The sequence below is a fragment of the Ctenocephalides felis genome, unplaced genomic scaffold (assembly GCF_003426905.1).
Source record: "Ctenocephalides felis isolate EL2017-DRISC unplaced genomic scaffold, ASM342690v1 CF-g0.4_SCAFFOLD_01886, whole genome shotgun sequence".
NCBI classification, from domain to species: domain Eukaryota; kingdom Metazoa; phylum Arthropoda; class Insecta; order Siphonaptera; family Pulicidae; genus Ctenocephalides; species Ctenocephalides felis.
Genome location: NW_020538040.1, coordinates 88787071 through 88811394, shown reverse-complemented (window position 1 = coordinate 88811394; position 24324 = coordinate 88787071). Strand labels below are relative to the sequence as shown.

At 27.2% G+C, this 24324-nt stretch overlaps 3 protein-coding genes across 4 annotated transcripts; all 3 read left to right on the top strand.

The window, feature by feature from the left end:
- The first annotated feature begins 4817 nt into the window (after positions 1 to 4817).
- LOC113377877 (dehydrogenase/reductase SDR family protein 7-like) lies at positions 4818 to 9425 on the top strand. Its single transcript, XM_026618320.1, has 5 exons — positions 4818 to 5090; positions 5426 to 5569; positions 5703 to 5922; positions 7580 to 7825; positions 9229 to 9425. The coding sequence occupies exons 1-5, from the start codon at positions 4923 to 4925 to the stop codon at positions 9423 to 9425; spliced, it is 975 nt and encodes a 324-aa protein (XP_026474105.1). The 5' UTR covers positions 4818 to 4922.
- Positions 9426 to 11582: 2157 nt separating this feature from the next.
- Positions 11583 to 17258, top strand: LOC113376631 (UPF0505 protein C16orf62 homolog). Of its 2 annotated transcripts, XM_026616624.1 has the most exons (16): positions 11583 to 11738; positions 11809 to 11902; positions 11977 to 12135; positions 12590 to 12755; positions 12965 to 13298; positions 13494 to 13670; positions 13744 to 13915; positions 14235 to 14404; positions 14480 to 14762; positions 14833 to 14976; positions 15038 to 15207; positions 15699 to 16054; positions 16363 to 16502; positions 16565 to 16730; positions 16795 to 17063; positions 17121 to 17258. In XM_026616624.1, exons 1-16 carry the CDS (start codon positions 11713 to 11715, stop codon positions 17211 to 17213), a joined length of 2919 nt encoding a protein of 972 aa, XP_026472409.1. In that variant the 5' UTR covers positions 11583 to 11712; the 3' UTR covers positions 17214 to 17258. The 2 variants fall into 2 exon arrangements, 1 of the variants encoding a protein (XP_026472409.1); XR_003367049.1 differs by lacking the exon at positions 17121 to 17258 and having other exon boundaries at positions 16570 to 16730; positions 16795 to 16919.
- A 1336-nt stretch (positions 17259 to 18594) lies between these two features.
- Positions 18595 to 20476, top strand: LOC113376632 (ribonuclease H1-like). Its single transcript, XM_026616625.1, has 8 exons — positions 18595 to 18800; positions 18874 to 19009; positions 19074 to 19361; positions 19437 to 19522; positions 19585 to 19676; positions 19756 to 19928; positions 19988 to 20123; positions 20423 to 20476. Exons 1-7 carry the CDS (start codon positions 18625 to 18627, stop codon positions 20084 to 20086), a joined length of 1050 nt encoding a protein of 349 aa, XP_026472410.1. The 5' UTR covers positions 18595 to 18624; the 3' UTR covers positions 20087 to 20123; positions 20423 to 20476.
- Positions 20477 to 24324: the final 3848 nt, after the last annotated feature.

Sequence of the window (24324 nt, the reverse complement as noted above, 5' to 3'; positions counted from 1 at the left end):
TATCAATGTACTAAGCTATAAATTGAATTCCGAATAAATTTTGCCTAATGGAACAATTCGCCACTAGTACTATAATTATTCTTAATGTGCTGTCCATATATAAATAACTGTGAAATAATATTGCTTAAAAATATTTGATCTAAATGCAATGTGATATAAAGTTTGGTCAAATTGTAGATATATAATAATTTTGCAATTATCAAAACAAAATGTGAAACTTGATCTGTTGTTTGTTTGCAAATATTTTTGTATCAAAGTTTTCTTTTATTGAATTAAAACTATTTCTAAGAAAATGGACTATTTTGTAGATGGTCACCTGACCTTTAATCTATAGGGTAATTTCTTAATTAATGTAAACATGTGATTGTTAACTAATAATATTTAGGACAATGTTAATCAATTGTGGTTGCATAAGAAAATTTTAAATTTTTTCTGTATGCTCAGAATATTAAAGAAATTGATAGAAACGTGATATTGCTTTAGTATAAATATCATGCATTAATTATTAAAGTTTCATGAATATTAAACTGTGCTTTCAATTAAACTCACTGCTCTCATCGATTAAAGTGCTGTTGGTCACTATTACTTTTGCCTGAGAAATTGATGAACATTTTTAATAAAATGTATTCAATGTTGTGTTTGACGAGAGCTTTTTTTATTTAATTTGAAATATCAGGATGCCATTTATTGTGAGCATGATATTTGAATTAGAAATAAAAAAGAGTGTTGTAGTGTCTTTATATAAATTATTATTTTATAACGTGTTGTACGTACATGTCTAATTATATATGTATATATATATATATATATATATATATATATAAATATATATAAATATATAAATATATATATAAATATATATATATATATATATATATATATATTTTACAACACAACACACAAAACGCGTTTGCATTGAATCAATTGTTTACTATTTAAAATTTAACAAAATTTATATATTTGTATATATACACATACATATACATATATATACAAATTTATTTAAAATGACTTCGATTATTATCAATTAAAATTTATATACTAAGGGCGCATAACAATTTTGATTAAAGCTTTGTGTGTGAACATCATTCCTATATTACTATTTGGAATTCAATTTATGGGTATTTCAAGCACAATATATCTACATATTAAAATTTATATGTATTTATACATATATATATATATATATATATATATATATATATATATAATGTGTCTGTTCAGGAAGTGTAACTTCAATCAGTGCATAAATACAAATTTTTCCTTATGTGGAAATCAGCAATAATATAATTGCCCTATGTTTTATACTAGATTATTGTATGATATATCAAAAAATAAAGGTATTGATTTTTATGTGAAATAACGACCTTTTTTATAGTGATGATTTTATTACGCAATTTACTAATTTAGTGAAAAATTGTGAAACCTCTGTTTCAATCACAATCATCTATATCATCTATAAGCATAAGAGCTTTATGATCTATCTGAGGTACAATATAAACCAATTATTTATTTTAATTACAAAATATTGCAAATGTTAATTGAAATTTAAAATAAGTAATTAACAGATTTATACAAATGAATATCAATAATAATATTTATTTATTTATTTTACAGTTATCAATCACTAAGCTAGGAAAAAAACTAACAAGGTGAATATTGTGAATTAAATTCTTATTGGAAATATAGAGTTATGGCGTTATGAATAGAAGAGATATTTTTGAATGAAACTGAACATTTGAAATATTATTGGCTTTAATGAATGAACTATAATCACAAATTCCTACTACTATACTTATTAAGTTCCCGTAGGGTAATAAGTTATAAAGTAATCGCAAAAAAACGTAAATGAACATTTTTATATATCTTTACGTTTCAAAAGCTTCTGAACATTTTGGCATACCTTAAAAAAAAATGGATGTATGTGTGTGTGTGCGTGCGGATACAAATTTTCGTCGACTATTTTAGGAACACGGATCAACCGATTTGAATAATTTAAAAAACATTCGATTCGTATTGATAATGAGACGTAACTGATTAATTTTTGGCAAAGGCAGGTCTAACCGTTCCGAAGATACGAACGGAGCGTCCGATTTTAATAATTCAAAAAAGATTTTACATGTATTGACAAGATGAAGAACTGATTAAATTTTTAGGAAGGCAGGTCTATCGGTTTCGGAGATGTAATAAAAAAAGCAAAAAAAAAGACTTGGCGGTCAAAAATGATCATTAGACATATGCACATCAAATTATTAGATATTTTATAGAGATTTTAATAATGTGTATCAATTTTGTTTACATTTCTATGGGTTCCGTAACATCGGTAAACTTTTTTCCAAAAAAGCCAATTTTTTTCCAAAAATTTAATTCTTAGAAATCAATTTTTTTTCAAAGATTAAAAAAAAATTGTCTTTAAAAACAAAACTTTTGGTACGAGACGTTCCATCAAGTTTACACCCATGGCCGGTAATCTCCGAACAAATGTAGATTACCGTGTTTTGAAATGGATTGGTATTTGAATAGTTCGAAGGATGGCGCTACGATTTCCAATTTTATTGATCTAGCAGCTGGCTTGTTGATCTACATTGATTTGATCGGCCATCTTCTATAAGTTGTCAAATTGTCATCGCGTATTGTAGTTGAGATTTTCTGTGATTGTTTATATATAATTATGTTTTGGTGAATACTTTTTTCATTTATTATTAAGTTAAAATGATAAAGTGTTATGTGCCAAATTGTTATAACCCCAAATATAATAAAAAAATGCATGTCTTTCCGGCATCTAATTATCAGGTATGTATATAATGATGTATTATGCATATAATGAATATGTATCATCACAATACTATTAAAATGTTATATATATATATATATATATATATATATATATTTGTGTGTAAATATTTGTGTGTAAAAAGATGCTTTCAATTTGGATGCAGAGGGCGAATAATCTTTTAATGGATGACCTAACTCTTCGGTTTGTGGCACAAATCAATGATAATTTGAAATCGAAACCAAATAGAAGTGTCTCATTTACGGCAATAACAAAATAGTTTTCAAGTCACTGGAGAATGCTCTGATACAGAACCAGAAGAACAATCTGCAACTCCAAGGACAAGGACAAGTAATTATAACTCTAAATACTTCAATAACATTTGCAAAAAAATATTAATAAATGAATCTTATGTTCTTAGGAGATGGAAGCCTAAACACCTTGAAAAAGATTTTTGCAGCACCTCTAAGATTGTGAAGTGCAGGTTAAAAGTCACCTATTCTGACACCAGTTTTCTGAAAAGGTATTTTTTCATACTAATTGCAGCAAAAATATTTAATATGATAATTACAATATCTTCAAATAATATGATATAACAATATATTCAATAGGAGTCCTTGATGGTAGCAGAATGCAATGATAAGGCGTAGGAGTGCCTTAACACCCAGAAGGTGTATGATACATCAAATTTTGTTTCGGGATTAAAATGCAATGCAATAATTTAAAGGATAAATTCCAACAGAGTATACAATGTTCTGAGAAGTTTTCGAACATTCCGGAAACTTAAAATGTAAGGGCAAGAATTTTGATAATGTCTCAATTAAGAGAGCATACTCAAAGACCAGACTGTTTATAAAGCGTAAGGGTTTAGTTATAGTAACTAAACCTCCTTGCAATAAAAACTGGATTAAAACGATAGATAGATTTGAGCTACAATTGGTATAAATTAAAAGTAGTTCAGGGTTTTGGTTACTTACGTTTAAAAAAACCCTTATACAGAAACTATTCAAAGATTTCGTCAAATATAACTTTATTAATGGTTGATCAGATAGCAAAATAACTATTAAATGGAGAGATAATAAACAAGAATGTCTCGTAAATGAATTTTAATCCTAGGAATTTAGTTTTATCTCAATTTGGATATCAATATATATATGTTTTGTTTTTAGGATTATTTTGTTTGGAAAGTATTCATTCTTTTTTAAGAATGTGCTGTTCTTTTTATCCTTTTAAATTATTGCATTACTTGTCATTCCTTCTAAATTTGTCATAACATCATCAATACTCCTGCACTTTTTACTTCTTAGTTTTTAAGTTTTTAATATATTATTATTAGTCATTAAGTAATTAATATGAATAAGTTATTTCTAGAATATTGATTGAATAAGTACTTTAAAAATATGTCTGTAATATACTTTAATTAATAGTAGTCAGTTATTTCTGGTTAATTTATAATTCTTCAAAAATATTTTGAAAATATATTTTGTATTTCGTATGTTTTGTTCTTATTTCAAATATTTTTTTTCAGATTTTTGGGCTGTATTGATTTTATGTACAAATGTAGAAGTAATACCAGGGGTTAATTTACATACTGTATGAACATGTGCTGCCATGTAGTGATCTATTCGTAAATTAAAATGAGTGTAACGTCAAATGGCCCGAGATAGCGATCTATTTATGCTTATTTATCTATGTTTACACCACTAGTTTATCCATGATTCTAAAAATATGTCTGGAATATACTCTTCTTTTATCTATGGATGAATATGCAGAATAATTTGTCTATTCGCCGGTAGTGTCGTAGTCGTAGTCAGTTTACTTGTCAATCAAAACATTCATTTTTAACCTTTAAAAAAGATAAAAATACCAATAGTTTTTGTACATTGTACTTTTATCTGTCCACTGTTATTTAATGTATTTTGAACTTATGTACGACGCAGCATAATAATATATTTTTCTTAATGATCCATATTTGTAATATGTCATAAAAGAGAAAATGATACAAGTGGTTTAGATTAATAAATGTTCGAATTTACTATATATGAATTAATACATGATTAGACTTTATTAATTTAGATTGCTAGAACAGTAATATTCAATATAATATAAATGTGTGTTTGATGCGATTTAGTTTTTTGTGAATTTGAAAATGACAATAAAATCAAGCTCAGAGAGCAATGGTATTTTATCTGGGTCTTGGCCTTTTTTGTGTTTTTTGTTAGGTTCTTTATGTATACCAATTACTTTGCCATGGATTATATGTCAATTAGTTTCAAAAATTCAGTTAAAAAAACAGAGAGCGGATCTTCAAGGAAAGGTAATTCAATTTCTTCTGTTATTTGTTCTTGTATAATGTTATACAAGAACGAATAAACATATTCAATTTCTTCTGTTATTAGTTCTTGTATAATATTATACAAGAACGAATAAACATATGTTTATTGTATGTTTTGCTCATACGAAATCACATAAGTTAGTTTCAAAGTTTCAGGTTCCAAATTCCTTCATTATGGGAAATTATTTTGGTTTTCAACTTCACAAAAATATTTTGTTTAAATATAATTTTTAAACTTAATTCTTTTAGGTGATTATATTTGATGTGTTGTTACTACATAATTATTTGAAGATTTTGTTTTATATATCTTATTTAAGGTAGTTGTAATTACTGGGGCAAGTAGTGGTCTTGGAGAAGCTCTTGCACATTCATTTTATAAAGTGGGATGCCAAGTAGTTCTGGCAGCTAGAAGGAAGGATGAGCTGGAACGTGTTAAACAGGAATTGATGCAATCTTATTCAGTAGGTTTATGTATATATCTAGTATTGTGCTTATATGCAATAATAATCCAGAGTTCTATTCATTTGTTAACTGCCACCAATTGTTTTAGCATGCTTTTTACATGATTTGATTATGATTTATATTTATTTTCAGACTGTTACAACATTGCCTCCAATGGTATTGCAATTGGATTTATCAGATCTTAAAAGTATTCCAAGTAAAATGAATTATGTACTTGATGTATTCAAACATGTCGACATTTTGATAAATAATGGTGGAGTTAGTCACAGAGGAGATGTTTTAACCACAGATATTGATGTTGACATTAAGGTCATGTTGGTGAATTATTTTGGGATGGTCGCATTAACTAAAGGTATGATTGAGTGGGTAAGCATTTTTATATCTTTTCTCATTATGTTTATATTCTTTATATTTATATTTTATCTGATTTAATATTTATTTTAAATTTTTGATAATAGAATATTTTTGTATTAAATATAAAGCACTTTTGTTATAATAATTTTTCTAACCTAGTTAATGATAGAAAATAGTACAATGAAAATGTAGAAATCATATGGCCAATAACTTTTTCAATTGAAATATGATTAATAAATTCTATAATATTTGTTCACACAGTGGATTATGTTAAACAACCCCTAAACAAATATTGTTTTCGGAACTTCACTCATCATGTAATTGGGTTTGAAGAACTTCATATAAATAAAATTAACATACATTTATTGACTGCTTGTATTTTTTTACTTTTTTGCTGGCGATATAATCTCATTCTTTGAACAGCTGTAATATCTGTCTTGCCTAAAAAATATTTTCAATTTTAATAACTTCAAAGATTTATAGAAACTATGAATAATTTCTTATTCATGAACTTACGGTTAGTTCACGGCACAAATGTTTAATTTGTTTTATTATTTTCATGGAGCATTGTAAAATGTGTTTCTGATTCAGGCATTTTTCATTAAATCAAGATTTGGACTGCGTTGTAATTAATAAATAGCAATCAAAATCACATAAAATTCTGTAAGGTATTCTGCTATGGTTTAACAATACGATGTAACTTTGAAATGTTTATTTATCTATGCCGATTTACTTGTTGATATCGGTACGCATACAACGTTGATGCCGGTACACATACAACAACAGATCTCTATTCACATACACGACGACTAATCACAATGGACCCGTATTGAAATGATTTCATTGAGAGCGAATGACGTACAGTTCGGGCGTAACGCATTTCCGTTGCATTTGTATAGATTTACTCTAGTCGCGTCTAAAGAAGTTTTACTTCAAAAATATTCTGGATATTTGGCATAAAGCGAAATTTTGAACTATTCTATTTAGGGCATGAGAGCATCTTGCTAAGTATAAAAACCTTTTGTACAGAAATCTATTTTTATATAATAAAAAAGAAAAAAACATAGCTAACTTTGATTATTTTTATGAATAACGATCTTTTTTTTTTCTTATTGATAATTTTTAGAGGTTGTAAATTTGCTTAAATATTTCACCAATTGCAAGCTTTTGTACACAAAATTATTCTTAAGTTTTGATATATATGTGCAAAATGTTTGAACTAATCAGAAAAAATATTACATACCATATTAACGCATCAAGAAATTTAAAAGTAATATGATTAAAAGCATGTATAACTCGGCAATCGATTATGACAATGCTATCTTCTTGTACTAGGATTTTGTTATACGTTTGTAGCTATCATATTAGCAATTCTTTTGTAACTTCTACCTATCTTTTTGAGGAGTTTATGAAGAGATTATTGTTTGTTATTAAGAGTTTAGTACTAATTATAAGTTATAAAATAATATGTATAATATTGTATATGTTTATTTGTAAAGTTAAGTTGTCAAGTAAGTTGTAAAGTGATAATTTATAAGTATTTGACAATATTACATCTGCATCTACTATTAAAAGTTTTATACAATTTCTATACTATGTCTACATTTTTGCTTTTTTTGCTTTTTGTGTAAATTAACTAATTTTGATATTCATAGCTATTTTGCCATCAATGATAAGCAGAAAGAAAGGACACATTGTTAGTGTGAGTAGTGTCCAAGGAAAAATAGCGATTCCTTTTAGATCAGCATATGCCGCTTCTAAACATGCTATGCAGGCATTCTCTGATTCTCTGAGGGCTGAAGTTAGTAAAGATAACATTGATGTTACCGTTGTTAGTCCAGGGTATATTAAGACTGATCTCAGTATAAATGCGGTTACTGGAACTGGTGCTAAATATGGAGGTGAGAAAAAATATTTGTTATCTTAATATTTTTATTATCCATCATATCTCTATATATTATATATAATATTAATACTTTTGTCTATTGTTACGTTATTTTATTGGCACATTATATTTTATGAATATTTATTATGAATTCGGTTGTTTTTGATGTAATAGCTGCAATTATTTTTAATACATTTCATACAACATCAGACAAACAAATCTCTATATGCATAATGTATATATATATATATATATATATATATATATATATATATATATATATATAATATTTATGTGGAGAGAAGAAATGGTAAACCACCAATTGCCATATATATATATATATATATATATATATATATATACACATATATATGTATATATATATATATATACATATATACATTGCAATTGGTGGTTTACCATTTCTTCTCTCCACATAAATATTTAAGTTCAAGATCAATTCATAAAAACATTTTATTTTTTCTTAATTTACTTAATTTTTATCAAAATATAAATTTTTTTATTGAATCAAGTGTATAATTTTTAATCTTAATTTTAATTTTTTGTATAATTTTTAATCCTCATAATAAGTAAAGAAAGTCAAGTTTTGTGAACACTAAATAAATAGATATTTTTGACAAAAACTGTTTTAACCTTTATTTTAAACCACTATTTTAAACATTAAATATTTGGAAAGCAAAGTTCTAAATGTTATTACCAAGATAATAGTAATAATGATAAATATAAAATGTAATAAAAAATTATAAACACCTGGTAAATTAAATGATCCATCAGTTGTTCGTAACTTCCCAAAGATTTTATGTGTTCTCGAAGTTTCAAGTCATTCATAATCGTTTAATACCAAGTATGAAAAAAGTACGTTTGTGTATGCATGTGAGTTGAATTTTGACCCTTTGTCTTCGTTTTCTTGAAAAACACTGAACCAATTATAAAAATTTAAGTCATTTGACGTAAGTCGATAAAGACTTGCATTGATTAGTTCTGCAAGATGATCGGTCAGGCCGTTTCTTTAGAATAAGCAGAAAAAAGAAAAAAAAATCTGCGATTTTCAAAATTTTATTACTGATCAATTTTTGGCTAAGATTTAATGGCCTAAACGAACATCCTAAAATATTACAATCCTACGAAAAGTGGTTGTATTATAAAAATTCATTAAAGTTTAGAGTGGGCTGACCTTTTTGGATACTTTGTGTTTGTGCACTATATTTAATACAATTTCATATATTATAAGTGCGGTCGAAAGACGTCATTTGCGCAGGACAACGTATATTGTTTTGTTTTCACCACCCTTATAGTTTTTAGTGCATAGCATGTATGTGTGTTTTGTAGATAAAAAGTTATAAAGATATGTGATGAGCTTACTTAGTATAATTTTATATGTCATGTGTATTTTTACAGTTATGGATGCTACAACAGCATCAGGATATGAACCTTCAACAGTAGCAGAAACTATTGTAAATGCAGTGGCAAATCGAAAAAAAGATGTTATTATATCTACATTATCTCCTCAGCTGGGCATATTATTACGCACTGTATGTCCTTCATTTTATTTTTGGCTCATGAAAAATAAAGCAAAAAGTGGTACAAATTTTTAATACCATTAGTTATAGTTTATATATGAAATTTAACTAATGTTTTATATATGTATAAGTGCAATAAACTAATAAATTTTATAACAAACTAATAAAGTAAAAATATTTATAATTGATTAATTTTATTTATTTCATTACTTTCATTTATTATTGTTTTTAGTATTGAATATTGAATCATGCAGTATTTTCTTTCTTTTAATAAAAATTACAATAACCTGTTGTGCATTTATGCTTTAATATAAGTGAGAAAAATTACAAAATTTATTTATTTAACACATTCTACCCGGCACGGCGCTCTTCAGTTAGTTCCCGAAACAGAAGTAAATTTTCGTCTTTATTCAAACATTCAACGGATGCCTGAGCATATTTTAACATTCATAGATTTAATTTGTGATCAAATTCAGATTGTTCTAGTTTAATGATAAATGATAATTCAAATATTAAATTATATAAAATATACAAATTATAAATTGTATTATTGATATAATAACGAAATAAGTTACATGACATGGCTTATTAACTTCCCGAAGGAGAAGTTTATGTTTTCATAAAAAAATCCGATTCGCTAATTTTATGTTTTCTCGACGTTTGAAGCCATTCTGAATCGAATAAGATCAAATTTGAAAAAAGTATGTGTGTGGTGTGTGCGTGTATGTGAACAGGTTTTTTCCCGTAAATCGACGTTTTCTCTAAAAACGACTGGACCGATTTCAAAAATTTAAAAGCCATTCGATGTATCTCGATGAGGACTAGCGTTTATCAATTTTGCGTGACGATCAGCCAAGCCGTTTCTTTGTATTTCATAAAAGTGAAAAAAAAATTTTCCACGTTTTAGCCCGCAATTCTAAATCAATTTTGAAAATTCAAAAACCGTTCGAAAAATATTGGTTGAGAATCGACCTGATTAGTTTTTGGTAAAGATCGGCCGGGCGTTTTCTTGTAATAAAGTGTTAAAAAAAAATTTCGACGATGTTTATTATTGTTTTTTGACGGTAGATATCATACTATATATAGTCTTATAGATCATGCTAAAATATTACGGCCCTACGACAACTCGTTTAGCTTTAAAAATTCGTCAAAGTATCATCTCGATGAGGATTATCGTTTGTCAGTTTTGTGCGATGATCTGCCGAGCCGTTTCTTTGCAATTTATTGGAAAGAAGTGTTAAATTTTTCGTCGACATTTAAGCTCATACTACCGAATCGATTTTAAAAAATCAAAAACTATTCGAAAGATATTAATTGGGATTTGGGAATGATACTGATTAGTTTTAAGTGAAAATCTACCGAGCCGTTTTTTTGTAATTACCTGTTGAAAAAAAAATTTAAGCCGATTTTCATGGAACTTTTTTTGGCGACATATATATCATGGTCTTATAGAACTTACTGAAATATTACGGTTTTACGACAAGTAGTTTAATTTTAAAAATTCATCAAATGAATAGTTTTTTTTATGTTTGTTAAAATTAAAATTAGACGAGTTACTTTTGGTTTAACGATAAAGTGTTCGTTCGGTTTCAATAATGTCATAGGATTTCAAGATAACTTCGATACGACTTTAGGGGGCGTCCATTAATCACGTGTGGTTTTTAGGGGAAGGGGGGTTTGACAAAAAATCACAAAATATCACGTGAGGAGGGAGGGATATAGTAAGATATAGCGTGCGTTTATTTTTTTACCTGATTTTTTTTTCAAAAAATTCAAATATTTGATAAAAAAAAAAAGATTTTTCTCTCGTAACTAAAAATACACGTGCTGTTAGTTGTTGGAGAGGGGGTATAATTTTGAATAACACCACGTATCACCAAAAGGGAGGGGAAGTCCAAAAATCCTTAAAAAATCGATCACGTGATTAATGGACGCCCCCTTACCAGCGCTAACAGAAATAATTATTTGTGTTGGTAGTTGGTACCTATGTATAATATTAATTTTGTACAAATACTATAATGAAGGTTAAGGGTGTTCATATCAAAAACATAGAAAATGCTAATTTAAATTGAATTCATCGTAATTTTTGTATATTAATATAATGAAAAATTAAGTTTTATATTTTTGCCGCGCCCATTGCAATAAGCCACACCCACCAAAATCATCTGCTAGAAAATACTCTTCTAACTAAATGGACGTGTAACAATTTCAAGAACTGGGTTCTTACTTTAGTAAATGTCAAAACTCAGATATCAATGAAACATTTCAACTACGAATAATGAAATATTTTGATATAATGACAAATAATATTTAGGTTATAATAATTAAAAATAATATTTTTCGTGTATTATAGTATTTCTACATGTCAGGAATTCAGGAAATTCAGTGGTAAATAGTGCTTATTAAAAGTGGAATTTATCGCTTTTCCTAATATTGTTTTCTTAATCATCTTGTTTAGGTATTGTGATATAAATAAATCGTCTAAGACAAAACTTCGATCTTTGAAATGGGATAAAGCTGAAGATCATCCTTTAAAACTACTGGTCACAACTGTGAATATAATTGATTTATTTTTTAACTAACTTATTTTTAAACTAGCCGTTCTGATTAGTCTTAATTTTAACAGTATACAGACAATAACTTAATACGAAGGAATGCCAACGATCATAATGCAATATCAAATACTCTATCAGATCCTTTACTACTGGATGGGCTGGATCCCCTCAGCGAGTTTAAAAGAAGTGAGAACATGGATCCCTTGACTAAAATAGCCATGGAGGAAAATGTAATTACTTAATGTACAATTTTCATTTGTCTTATATTATATAAATTATACTTGAACATTTTGTATTTGAAGTAAAAATTTCATATGGCCAGTAATATATATATATATATATATATATATATATATATATATATATATATATAATTCAAATTATTTTGACAAATTACCCGAGCATAGTATTTCTATTTATGTCAATGTATATGAAAGAATGTAAATAACATTATTTGATATTTTACATAAATTAGACATAAATAGAAATGTTAAATATATGACACAATAAATATCCTTATACATCTTTGATTCTTATTTTATTGCCTTTGAAGAGTTTTAACCTACTTTAAAGTTTATCCAACTATTATATTTTCACATTTGTTCTCTGATCGTAAAGTTTTATGAATTAATAATAATGGATACAGTATATGAATTTTACTATTGTTTACAATTATATTTACAGACAAGGAATGATAAATATTCACAAAATAGAAAAAAGCAGTCAAAAAATTTAACCTTGAATTCTGATGTTGAACCATGGTCGACACGACGAACTGCTATTCTATGCAAATACACTACTTCAGAAAAATTGTCAATCGTAAGCAATTTTTTGTCTGGTGGGGAAAAACGTAAGATTATTTTTAATGGCTAGTCTAATATTAAACCGTGATTAAGAAACTTATTAAAAATGTCTACAATATTTAGTGATAGTATCGCAACTATTTCACAAGGCTTTTCATAAAAATTATCTTGGGTTAGCTGGTGCTTTTAGCTTAGTTTATTGCTAATTATATTGTATGAATACAATTATCTATTGCATAAATTTTATTATTTTCAGTGAACTTTAAGACTCAACCAGTCATTGTTGATAAGGTGAAAACAAGGCTGGAACAGTTGGATGAATTTGATGAAGGGACTGCTCAACAAATGCTAGATTTAAATCAACAACAATATATTTGTAGAATAGAACAACTAAATCAAGAATTGATTCAAGCATGGCATGGTGACCAGAGGGTCCGTGCATTGAAAATAGCCATTCAATGTTCAAAATTTTTAGCTGATACCAGTGTAATTCAGTTTTATCCAAGCAAATTTGTCATTATCACAGATATTCTAGATGTATTTGGAAAACTGGTTTATGAACGACTACATTCTAAATCTGTTTATATACCGTGAGCATTTTTTAAAATATTATATTATTAAGATGAACAAATTTCCACTATTATGCCAAGTATTTTATTTTCTTTACTTTGAAAGAACTAATTAGCAATAAATAATTTAGAAATTCAATATTTTTAAAAATTATTTTGTATTATTTAATTAAAATAAATCTTACAAGAATGATATAAAAGTTAATATATTTTTAGAGCCAACTGTACACAGGAAGTTCCACTACCTGAAGTATTTTCATCGGATGAGGTACCAGAATTAGCTAAAGAAACTTGTAGGAATTGGTTCTATAAAATAGCTTCAATCAGAGAACTTTTACCACGTTTATATCTTGAAATGGCTATTTTAAAATCTTATATATTTCTTTCAAAATCGTAAGTGTTATTTTACATTATAAATTTATTATATTAATTTGAACTCATGATTTGTTACAACACATTTATTTAGACAGATTTATCTTGCCATTAAGAGAATTACTAAAATGATTAGGGGAATTGGGAGTCCATTAGTTGCAATTTATGCGAGATGTTACCTTTGCCGGGTTGGAATATTGATATCTGCTTCACCAGAAGATTATTTAAAAGAAAATTTTTTTGAGATTTTGAATATATATGATGAGGTATGACTTGAAGATGACAAAATTGTCAACAAATTTTTGATAAATGCCTTGTCTAGAAATTTAGATTATTTTTATAGCCACATAAATAACTATACATAATTATAAAATGCTAAAAGTGTACTGGAGCATTTTTTTGCTATTATGTTTCATACCTTATGCATACAAAATTTACATGAGTATTTAATTAATTGTTTGTTCTCTATTATGAAAATTAATTCTTTAATATTTCTAAGAATTAATCATAATATATATATATATATATATATATATATATATATATATATATATATATATATATATATTGTTTTTAATCATACAGGTTTTTTCATTAAGATCTATTCAAGAACAATGTGTTCAGTCAATTGAGATATCAGCATACTTCAACTTATTTAATCCAGCATTAGATTGGATTTTACAAAATGTTGCAGCTAGAGCTTCCGAATCTACACTTGATCACATTTTAGATACATGCATTGAAAAACAAAACAGGTTTCTAAACATATTAAATTATTTTATTGCTAAAATGTGTTATAATTTAGTTATTAACTTATATTTGTGTTACAGTGGTATATTATTAAACAATATAATGTGTTCTTTTAAGCCAGAATACATAGCAAAAAGGGCAGTGTTATTTGTGAAACTAATAACGCAATGTGGCAATCAAAGTTATCCTCAACATATTTTACTTTGCACTTTTGGAAATTGTTTAACATTAGCTGATCCACCACATGAAGAATTGTTTAGCATACTAACTAGTGTATGGGAAATTTTTGGACATTTTGCTCAGACAAATCACTATCTTATGTGTGTTGAAAGTTGGATAAAGTATGCAGTCGCACATTTTGGGGTACTTCACATTTTTACAAAAAAAATTTGACTTTCAGTAATTTTTCTACTATTATGTTATTTGTTTTTAGTGTTTTGAAATTAATAAATTATTACGTGATTTAATCAGACATATGGCACCTCATAAAGGTCTTGAAAATTATTACTTACAATTACAAACAATTATAGACCGAATGATATCACATTGTGCTGATCTTGAAGTTTTAATAACATTGGTAAGTTATATCAATTTATAGCTGCTTGTAGCAATTGTGTGTGATTTTGAATTTATTCCAGGACAACTTTATGCCATTGATTGATTTAATTCAAAAAGAGTCTGTCCGTGTTGAAATTTGTAAAAATATCATGAATTCATTGCAAAATCAAAGGGTGGCACATAATATAAATGATCCTGTTGTAATAAATGCCCTTATGTTTATTTGCAAAATTATGCATGATTCTGTGAAGTAAGTAAATTTTGTATATCAAAATATATAATATTTGTATAAATGTACACCTTTATGCATATTTTTGTTATAGTATTTTTTTTAATCAATAGGTTGTATTTTAATTGCTTTTAAAACTTGTTATTAATGAGGAAAGCTGAGTTCTATATTCAAATTTTCTATAACCATAATATACTGTTCTATGAGCTGCAAAGAATGCAAATCCATTTTACAATATAACCTAGTAATTTTATTCATCCATTTTTTTTAATCAATTACTATATCAAATATTAGGAAAAATGTTTTGAGATATCACAAAGTGATGTGAGTTAATGTCCTAATTTTTTAACTTTATATATTGCTTATTATCTACATTTATTATTTATTTGTATTATTGTTATATAAGGATTCTGAATTATGTATTGAATATCTGTTTAACTGAATTTGTTAAATTATTATCTATTATGAGTCATAGTTATTAATATAATAGATATAATTTCTTGTCTGTGTAGTGCATTAACAGTGGAAGATGAAACTCGCCAAATCAGTCTCCTAATATCAAGTTTCATAAGATGCATTAACTATGGAAAGGAATTTGAAAAGCAATTGTCTTTCTATGTAGAAGCTAGAGAGGCATTCACTAACTTGGAATCATTAAATATTCAGCTGATTCATAGTGTAAACCTTCTGTCAGTCGATACTAGCAAAATTGTCAAAGGAAAACATACACGTAATACTGCAGCTTTTGTTCGAGCTTGTGCTGCTTATTGCTATATTACAATACCTTCCATAAGTAGTGTACACACAAAATTAGACTTGTATTTACTATCAGGACAAATTGCATTGCAAAATCAATGTTTGGGACAAGGTATGTTTGATTGTAGAACCACAAGTAAGAGAGGTCTGAAGCGCCGAACAAATATATATATATATATATATATATATATATATATATATATACTTTTTTCTAAGCCATTACATCAAACTAAAAATAAAATCCGTTATTTTGATTGTAATTTATTGTTAACACATCATGTGTTTAGTGATGTGAAGGTTTGCGATACCTTGTATATATATTTAAGATATATTAAGATAAGTTTTATAGTTTAATTTGTAAATTGTAAAGAATATCAATATTATTTGTAATAATTAAATTTATTGTTTGAAAATTTTCAGCTGATGCATGTTTTAAAGCAGCACTATCATTAATTCCTGAACTGCCAAAAATCATTGAAGTTGAGGGCAAAAAAAAGAACACAGAACCTTATTTAGTTTCATATTTGAGTAGCTTTGCATCTACTCTTTTAGTAGTGCCTGTAAGTACATTATATTGTGATATTTGCAATTTGTGTATAATAAATATACTAAAAACTTATAGGATAGTCCAGATCAAGGTGTTTTACATCTTACACGAAATTTATTAAGTGTTTTAGAAAAATATGAATTTAATGAAGATAGCAGTGCTTTTGTAAACATACAATTCAGAATTTTAGATATGTTATCTGCTGCTGCGCAACCACAATATGTATATCATGTTGCCAAAGGTTATTATAATTAGATACTGTACTTTATTTAGTAATATCATATCTAATTATGTTATTATTTCAGTTGATTCTAATGATGTTCTTTATGGATCAGATCCAAAATTTATAGCAGAAATTAATAAACTTTGCTCACAAATAGTAACAAAGATTCTGGAGCATCTGGTAGTTCTAGGAAACAAAAAGAATTTAATATTGCAATCACAAATAGCAATAGAGTTATTCCAAAGAGTTGTTATATTTGGAGATTTATCAAAGCCTGAATTGTTCAATTTAGCATATAAACTGTGGAATTTGTCACAGAAGCATTTGGAAAGCAGTAAACTAAAATATACTGTAAGATCATAAGATTCATATTTTTATGCAAAAATCTTTAAAAAATTTTTATTGCAGAACTTAATAATGAAATATCTAGAGATAAGGGCTACAAAAACTAATAACTCCTACTTGATGGTGCTGATATCAAAATTACAGCAAAAAACGTAGATTTTTTACAAATTTTATATGGACCTATTACCAATAATATACAAGTAATATAAATTTATTTATACATTCATATATACTTAAATTCATTATATATAAATATATATATATATATATATATATATATATATATAATATATACATTGACACACACACTTATACAGACTCCAGTGAACAATATTATTTATATAAACATATTATGTAAAAGGAATTAAAATTTATGTTAAAAATTACCAGTGTTATTTATACTACAAGAATTGAAGTTGAATAACTTTTGACATGAAATGATTCATTTTATCAATTTTATTTTTGCTTTATTTTACTCAATCTATGTGTATTATAAAAGGAAAACCATATTTTCAATAGAACAAATAGTAGTTCAATTTTTAATTAATTTTATTCACTAATAAAATAATAAACAAATAAAATTAAAATTTAATTTAAATTAAATAAATAAAAACGCATTTACTTCATTTTTCTAAATGTTATAATATGCATAATATATACAATTTCATGAGGTTAATTTTAAAGCATATTTTATTTACAGTTTGTGTTTTGTTTCAACTTAATACCTCATAATTTTTCTTTAATGTTTTTCTTTTTGTTTATTTATTTATTTAATATGCCCCAATCGGCTAAACAAGTACATTAGCTATTGTGTACAATTATTATATAACTTATAATTTTATGTTATTAGTTTTAATAAAAGCATACAGGGCACCAAGTATTCTTGTATCTGTGAACAATAATGTAAAATTAGCAAGAGAGATTTTTAGCTTTATTATCGCCTTCAATAATTTTAGTCATATTCCATCATTTGGTAGAGAAATAATTTAAAGTGAGTTTTTTTTTATCGTTTTCTATTTTCAACTAAGTGGTTATTTGGACTAATTTTAATGAGCATCATTCAAAAGTGAGCCAAATTTTGGGTAACACATTTTTGTGTTAATCAAAATTTTGATTAAACCTAAGTGTACCAACTAGATTCAAATGCATCACAAAAATAATGATGCATTAAACATTTTTACAATAAAACTAACAAAGTATACAATTTCTATAAATAAAAACTTCTTCGGAAAATTTAAAATAAATATTGTTCCATAATTATTTTTAAAAACGTCATTGTTGTTGGATGAAATTTCTACATGAAAAATTAACAAATAACCGTTTTAAAAATCTAATCTAATTCAAGTATGCGAGATTAAAAGTTTGGTATGAGTTTCATTTTGTTTTGTATGTTACCAAATCAGAAATTTCATAATATATAATAATGATATTTTAAATGACACTGTATATTTTAAATGACACTGTGAGCGTTGAGCGAGTACCTTTACATTGAACAATTCAATAATAAACGGATTTTTGAGCTTGAGGTGAACTTCAGTTTGAACAAGTCCACATTCGATAGAACGTCATGTGGCAACATGTTTTCGTAATGTCAAAAACGGTTTATTTGAAGGGTAACCAATTTTTTATTCTTTATTCATATATTAACTCGAAAATATTCAATATCAGCGTCTTAAATCATCTCGTCAATATGCCATTTTATGCGGTTGCTAATGGAGTTAAGCCAGGAATTTATAAAACATGGTATGTTAAAAATAAATTTACCTGTGACATTATATGTTATTTAATAATTTACATCGTGTTTATTCATTTATAGGGATGAGTGCAGGAAGCAAATTGAAAATTTTAAAAATGCCAAGTACAAGAAGTTTGATTCTGAACATGAAGCAAACCTTTTTGTTGAAAACTCTGGTTGTATAAGTATTCCAAAAAAGGCCCAAATTAACAATGAGGTATGTCATTACTATTTCAACAATAAATATGGTTCATTTTTAAACTCGAGTGCATTCTTTTCAGCAAAACTTAGATAATTCTTTTTCACTGCCTTCTGAAGAAGCCAGTACATTGGAAATTACTCTAGAACGTATTAATTCTCTTGAAGGTGTTCTTTTATCAGCTTTATCAGAATTAAGAGAAATAAAATCTTGTATGGTCAAATTGAATTCTAATAAAAAATCAATAAAAGCTGCTAATGTAAAGCGTAAAGCATCCATCCAAGAAAATGAATTACCTTCGAGCATATGTGATATTTTAGATGGAAAACCTAATGTACCATTTAAGTATGACAAAGATGGATTTGTGGAGGTAATTTATAATCAGTTATGTTATTTCATATCTCTATTTATATAGTACAACAAATTCAGTTTTTATTATCAAAAGGTTTACACTGATGGTGCATGTGAGAATAATGGTAAATCAAATGCTAAAGCAGGACTTGGTGTATTCTTCGGAGAAGGCCATCCGTTGTGAGTATGAATATGTAGAACTAGCATAAGTTGTTACTTATGTTTTTTTCTTTTCTTAAAAGAAATATCTCTGAACCTTGTAACGGAAGAGCAACAAACAATTGCGGTGAAATCCAAGCAGCTATTAAAGCAGTTCAAGTACTGAAGCGTCATGGTGCTTTAAAAATCTATATAGAAATTTTGTCTATTGGCACTATTTTGTTTATCTTACTTGTATATTTTGTGCCTTTTAGGTGAACATAAGGTATGCATTTACACAGATTCTCAATTTCTTATAAATTCAATGACCCGTTGGATATTTAACTGGAAAAAAAAAGGCTGGAAGTTGGCTGATGGTAGTCCAGTGAAAAATAAAGTTGATTTTGAAGAACTTGATAGAGAAATTACAAACATGCATGTTAAATGGGTACGTATTTTCTAATTTGATTTGTTAAATTATTTGATTCATTTACAAAAATATTTTAGACATATGTGAAAGCACATTGTGGAATATTTGGAAATGAAATGGCTGATCAACTTGCAAGGAATGGTGCAGAATTATATGCTAAAAGAAACAAATCATAAACTTTATTTATACTTTGGTTGTTATGATAATATATTTGTAAGTAAATATTTTTATATATTTTTAATAGTATTGCTTTATATTCTCAAAAATTTGTTAGTGATCAGTATTGATTATCAACAATGAACTTGAGTTTTAAAACTGAGCATATGTGTTTTATTAAGTTATTCTTTTAGTTAGATCATGCAGTGGTTTTAAAATAAATGAATAAAAGTATGCATCATTTCCACAATAATATTTAAAAAGATTGATATAATTTTAACATTAATAGCATTATTCTGGTAATTATTCTTTTTATTGGCCTAACATGCTCTTTGCTATTTTTTTCCTCGATGTAGTTACTCAACATTACTCTAAGAAAACCTTTTCATGGTTTGACCACTATGCACAACAAAGAGTAAAAGTGTTGAAAGCTGAATAATATTTAAATATATTTCAAGTATGTGCCATGTTTCAAATATATAGCATGAAATAAGTATTATTAATTCAATTTTAAATACAATATTTGGTTTCAGAAATTTCACAAGTTAGATCTTGTAGCTGTATTATTATTAGTTCAGAAGAAGATAGCTGTAAAATTGAACATACATACAAAGTAACAATAGCAATAGATTTTGTTTTAATAGTTGAGTTGAAGTTGCTTCTTCCTATATTTTTCACTAAAATTGAATTAAAGTCTGAAATACCTTGAAAATAATTGGTAGGTAATATAATTTTATTTTGTTGCATATTTTAATATTTTTTTTTTTATATATCTATGCAATAGCTAATAGTTTGATATGTATGTCATTAGATTATTTGATCTCTTCACATGTTTATAATCCATAGTAGTATAGTTCATTGTTATGAATGCATTTCATCATGGTTATTCGAATAATTTATTATTTTTGTTTTTTTATGCAAAAAAATGACAAATATATTTGGAAAATTATATGAAATCTGATATTTTAAGGAAACTTACAGAATTTGGTAATGGTTTTTGTTTATATATTTGCTTTTTTATATGAATAAATGTTCAGAAGAGCTTTTAATTGAACAAAAGAAAGAAAGAAAGAAGAAGAATATTGCGTTGTCGTGCCTTTGTGATGTGATATAACTGCCTCCTAGCTAAGCTTGTGGTATACAAATTGCTACTGCTCATTCTTATTACATTCGGCATGAAGCCGATTTTTCCCTGCAATTTGCGCGTGACGTATTGATTATGAGCTTTATATGTACGGTGACACACATACACACAACACAACACAAACACACAACAGGTTCAGAATCTTTTTGTGTTTCGGATTCGACCCCGACATGAGGCATACATTGTCATTTTGTTATAGTTCGGACATTAAAGGATGGCTTATTTACAATCTTTATGCTAATTTATCTATGCTTACAATGCTGTCAGCAATATCGCGTGTTTACTGGGGATGATCTGAAACTCGACACCAATGATGTACCAGAATATTTTCTTTTTTATTGGCCAGTTTTTTCTAAGCCATTCTGAATCCTTTCAGACTAAAGTAGAAGTCATGTGCGTCTATGTATGTTCTTTACAGTTAGCAGATTTGTGCAAAATTATTCATTTGTGTTTTCAACAAAAATCCTGAATTGATTTTGAAAATTAACCTGTTTGAAGGATATCAGTTGTGAATCGTGCTGATTGGTTTGTAGTAAAATGGGCCCTGCCGTTTCTTCCTAACTAATGGTTGATTTTTTTTTAATGATTTTGATAAAACTTTTCTGATATAGTTCATGGTCTTAACCAACATTCTAAAATGTAGGCTTACAAAAAGTGGCCGAACTATAAATATATCATTGAAGTTTAAAATAGCGGGCGTCAAATTTTCAAAATTTTATTGTCACTATTTTCAAAAGTGCTAAATCTCAATACTTGCTGATTCGATTATCTACACATATTCGGAATTTCATATGTAATTTAAGCCTTAAGGCCTAAGGCAAAACGCCACTTACACCAAGTGTTATTTAATCTTCTACTTTATAATAGATAGTTGCTTTATAGAAATCTTATGTGGACATTGCAGAATCGTCAAGCTAGAAAGCGAGTTTCTAATTCATATATGATACTATATCGCCGCACTAATCTAGTCACAAACATCATATTACAAGCAATAGTTCTCTTAACAAATTTAAATTTTTGCAAATTACATCAATTAATTGTGACTGATTTTTGCAGCATCACAATTATACAAATATAACTAGTGGTACATGGCATTGTACCTTAAGGCAAATTATTGGAACTTTCCGTACCGAAATTTTAAAATTTTGAAGAAAGCTTAAATTTTTTTTTTGAAAAAAAAACTTAAAATCTTAGATATTTCTAACTTTGTTTTAAATTCTCTTAAAGACAATCGCGCTGCGTTAGTTGCGTTAGAGACGATATATCGAAGCGCGTAGGCGCCGTCTCGCAGTGTAACGGATGAACAATGATATGGAACCCCTAGAAATGTGAACAAAATTTCTGCTTATTATTAAAATGTCTATAAAATATCCGATAATTTGATGTGCATATGTCTAATGATCATTTTTGTCCGCCAAATGTCATTTTTTTTTTTAAACTTTTCTTAATGGATTTCCGAAACCGCTAGCCTGTCTTCCCAAAAATTCATCAGTTCTTAATTTGGTCAATACAAATAAAATGTTTTTTTGTTACATTTAAATCGGACACTCCGTTCTCTCAATCGGACACTCCGTTCCCTGTATTTTTGGAACGGCTGGACCTGCCTTTGCCAGAAACTAATAAGCGCGTCTCATTATCATACATGTGGTCTCACATTATTCTCAAATTTAATGCTTGCCTTATGGCAGTCCATTCCGTCCAGTGACCCCACCGAACGGGGCACCGCGCCGAAAAGTGTGGTAGATTTGGGGATTTGCAATTACGTCTTTCGACCATTACTTTGAAACAACACATACTGAATTTAGCGAAAATATATAGTTCTCAGATTGAATAATTTATGGCCAAGTCTTTCGGAGTTCATATAATATTCGTGCTACTTAAGTATATCAAAATGTAAAATGGTAACATTATTGAAACTAGTGGAGATGCATGTCATCATGCATTAAGGCAAATTGCTGGAACTTTCCGTACCGTAATTAAAAATCTTAGTACGAAACTCAAAAAAAATTACACGAAATCTCTATAAAATATGTGATAATTTAATGTGCACATGTCCATTAAACATTTTTGACCGCCAAATGACATTTTTTCAAACTTATTTTTATTGAGAGTCTATGACCGCTGGACCTGCCTTCCCAAAAAATTAATCAGGCCTACATCTTGTCAATACAAGAAAAATGTTTTTTGAATTATTAAAATACATCTATTTTTTCTAAGGTATGCCAAAATGTTCAAAAACCTTTGAAACATAAAGATGAAACAATTTTCATTTTCGATTTTTTTTTGCGATTACTATAACTTACCCTACGGGAAGTTAATTATTTTCATAGTCCAATATTGATATATCAGTGTTCTATTAATTTTTGTAAGTTATATTAGTAATAACTCCAGGCAAGAATAAACTGCGATTTTTTTAAAATTTTTACTGTTATTAATTTAATTTGATTTAGTGTTTTGTACCATTATTTAGAAGTAAAAGTAATTGATTTTTTGAAGACAGTAGAAATTGTTTAAACCGTTGAATTTTTATCAGATTTTATATTTCACACTGTTCATATTACTCGAAATTATTTTCAAATTTGGTTTACGATGTATGTGTTTTAAAATACTTGGACTACTATATTTTATTTAAATTTGTTAGTTATTATTATTATAATTATAATTCAAAGCGTTTGTCAATGCTGAAGATAAATCTGCTTGTTCAAGTTCTAAATTGCATTGATGTTCTCTGAACAATTGCTATTGGAATGAAAATATACATATTGCGCCTAACATTTCAGACGATTTTAGCAATGTGGTTTTGAAAATGCTTTTATTGAAAGCATATCGTCACGTTTATAAACTTATTAAATTAATTATGCCTGGTTGTTACATGAGCGAGCTACTTTGACGCTGAAAATATAGATGTCGACGCAATAATCTTCAAAATTCAACAGTCATAACTGATAAATAAGAAATTAATTTTCACTTTTTTATTTATACGTTTCGGCAATTGATATGTGTCATCATTCAGTAAATCAAACCATGGAAAACAAAAACACAAAATTTGACAATGACAAATACTGAATCATAACTATAATTGTAGTTATGTTTCTCGGTGAATTTTCATACATA

Bases quoted from the DNA above. Each gene is read 5' to 3' on its own strand.
- LOC113377877 (XM_026618320.1), top strand. From the start codon at position 4,923: ATGACAATAAAATCAAGCTCAGAGAGCAATGGTATTTTATCTGGGTCT. The intron at 5,570-5,702 runs GTAGGTTTATGT...ATTTATTTTCAG, and splicing joins AATTGATGCAATCTTATTCA to ACTGTTACAACATTGCCTCC. The intron at 7,826-9,228 runs GTGAGAAAAAAT...GTATTTTTACAG, and splicing joins AACTGGTGCTAAATATGGAG to TTATGGATGCTACAACAGCA.
- LOC113376631 (XM_026616624.1), top strand. From the start codon at position 11,713: ATGTCAGGAATTCAGGAAATTCAGTG. The intron at 11,903-11,976 runs GTGAATATAATT...TAATTTTAACAG, and splicing joins TAAAACTACTGGTCACAACT to TATACAGACAATAACTTAAT. The intron at 12,136-12,589 runs GTAATTACTTAA...TTATATTTACAG, and splicing joins AAATAGCCATGGAGGAAAAT to ACAAGGAATGATAAATATTC.
- LOC113376632 (XM_026616625.1), top strand. From the start codon at position 18,625: ATGTGGCAACATGTTTTCGTAATGTCAAAAACGGTTTATTTGAAGGGT. The intron at 18,801-18,873 runs GTATGTTAAAAA...ATTCATTTATAG, and splicing joins CCAGGAATTTATAAAACATG to GGATGAGTGCAGGAAGCAAA. The intron at 19,523-19,584 runs GTGAGTATGAAT...TTTTCTTAAAAG, and splicing joins TTCGGAGAAGGCCATCCGTT to AAATATCTCTGAACCTTGTA.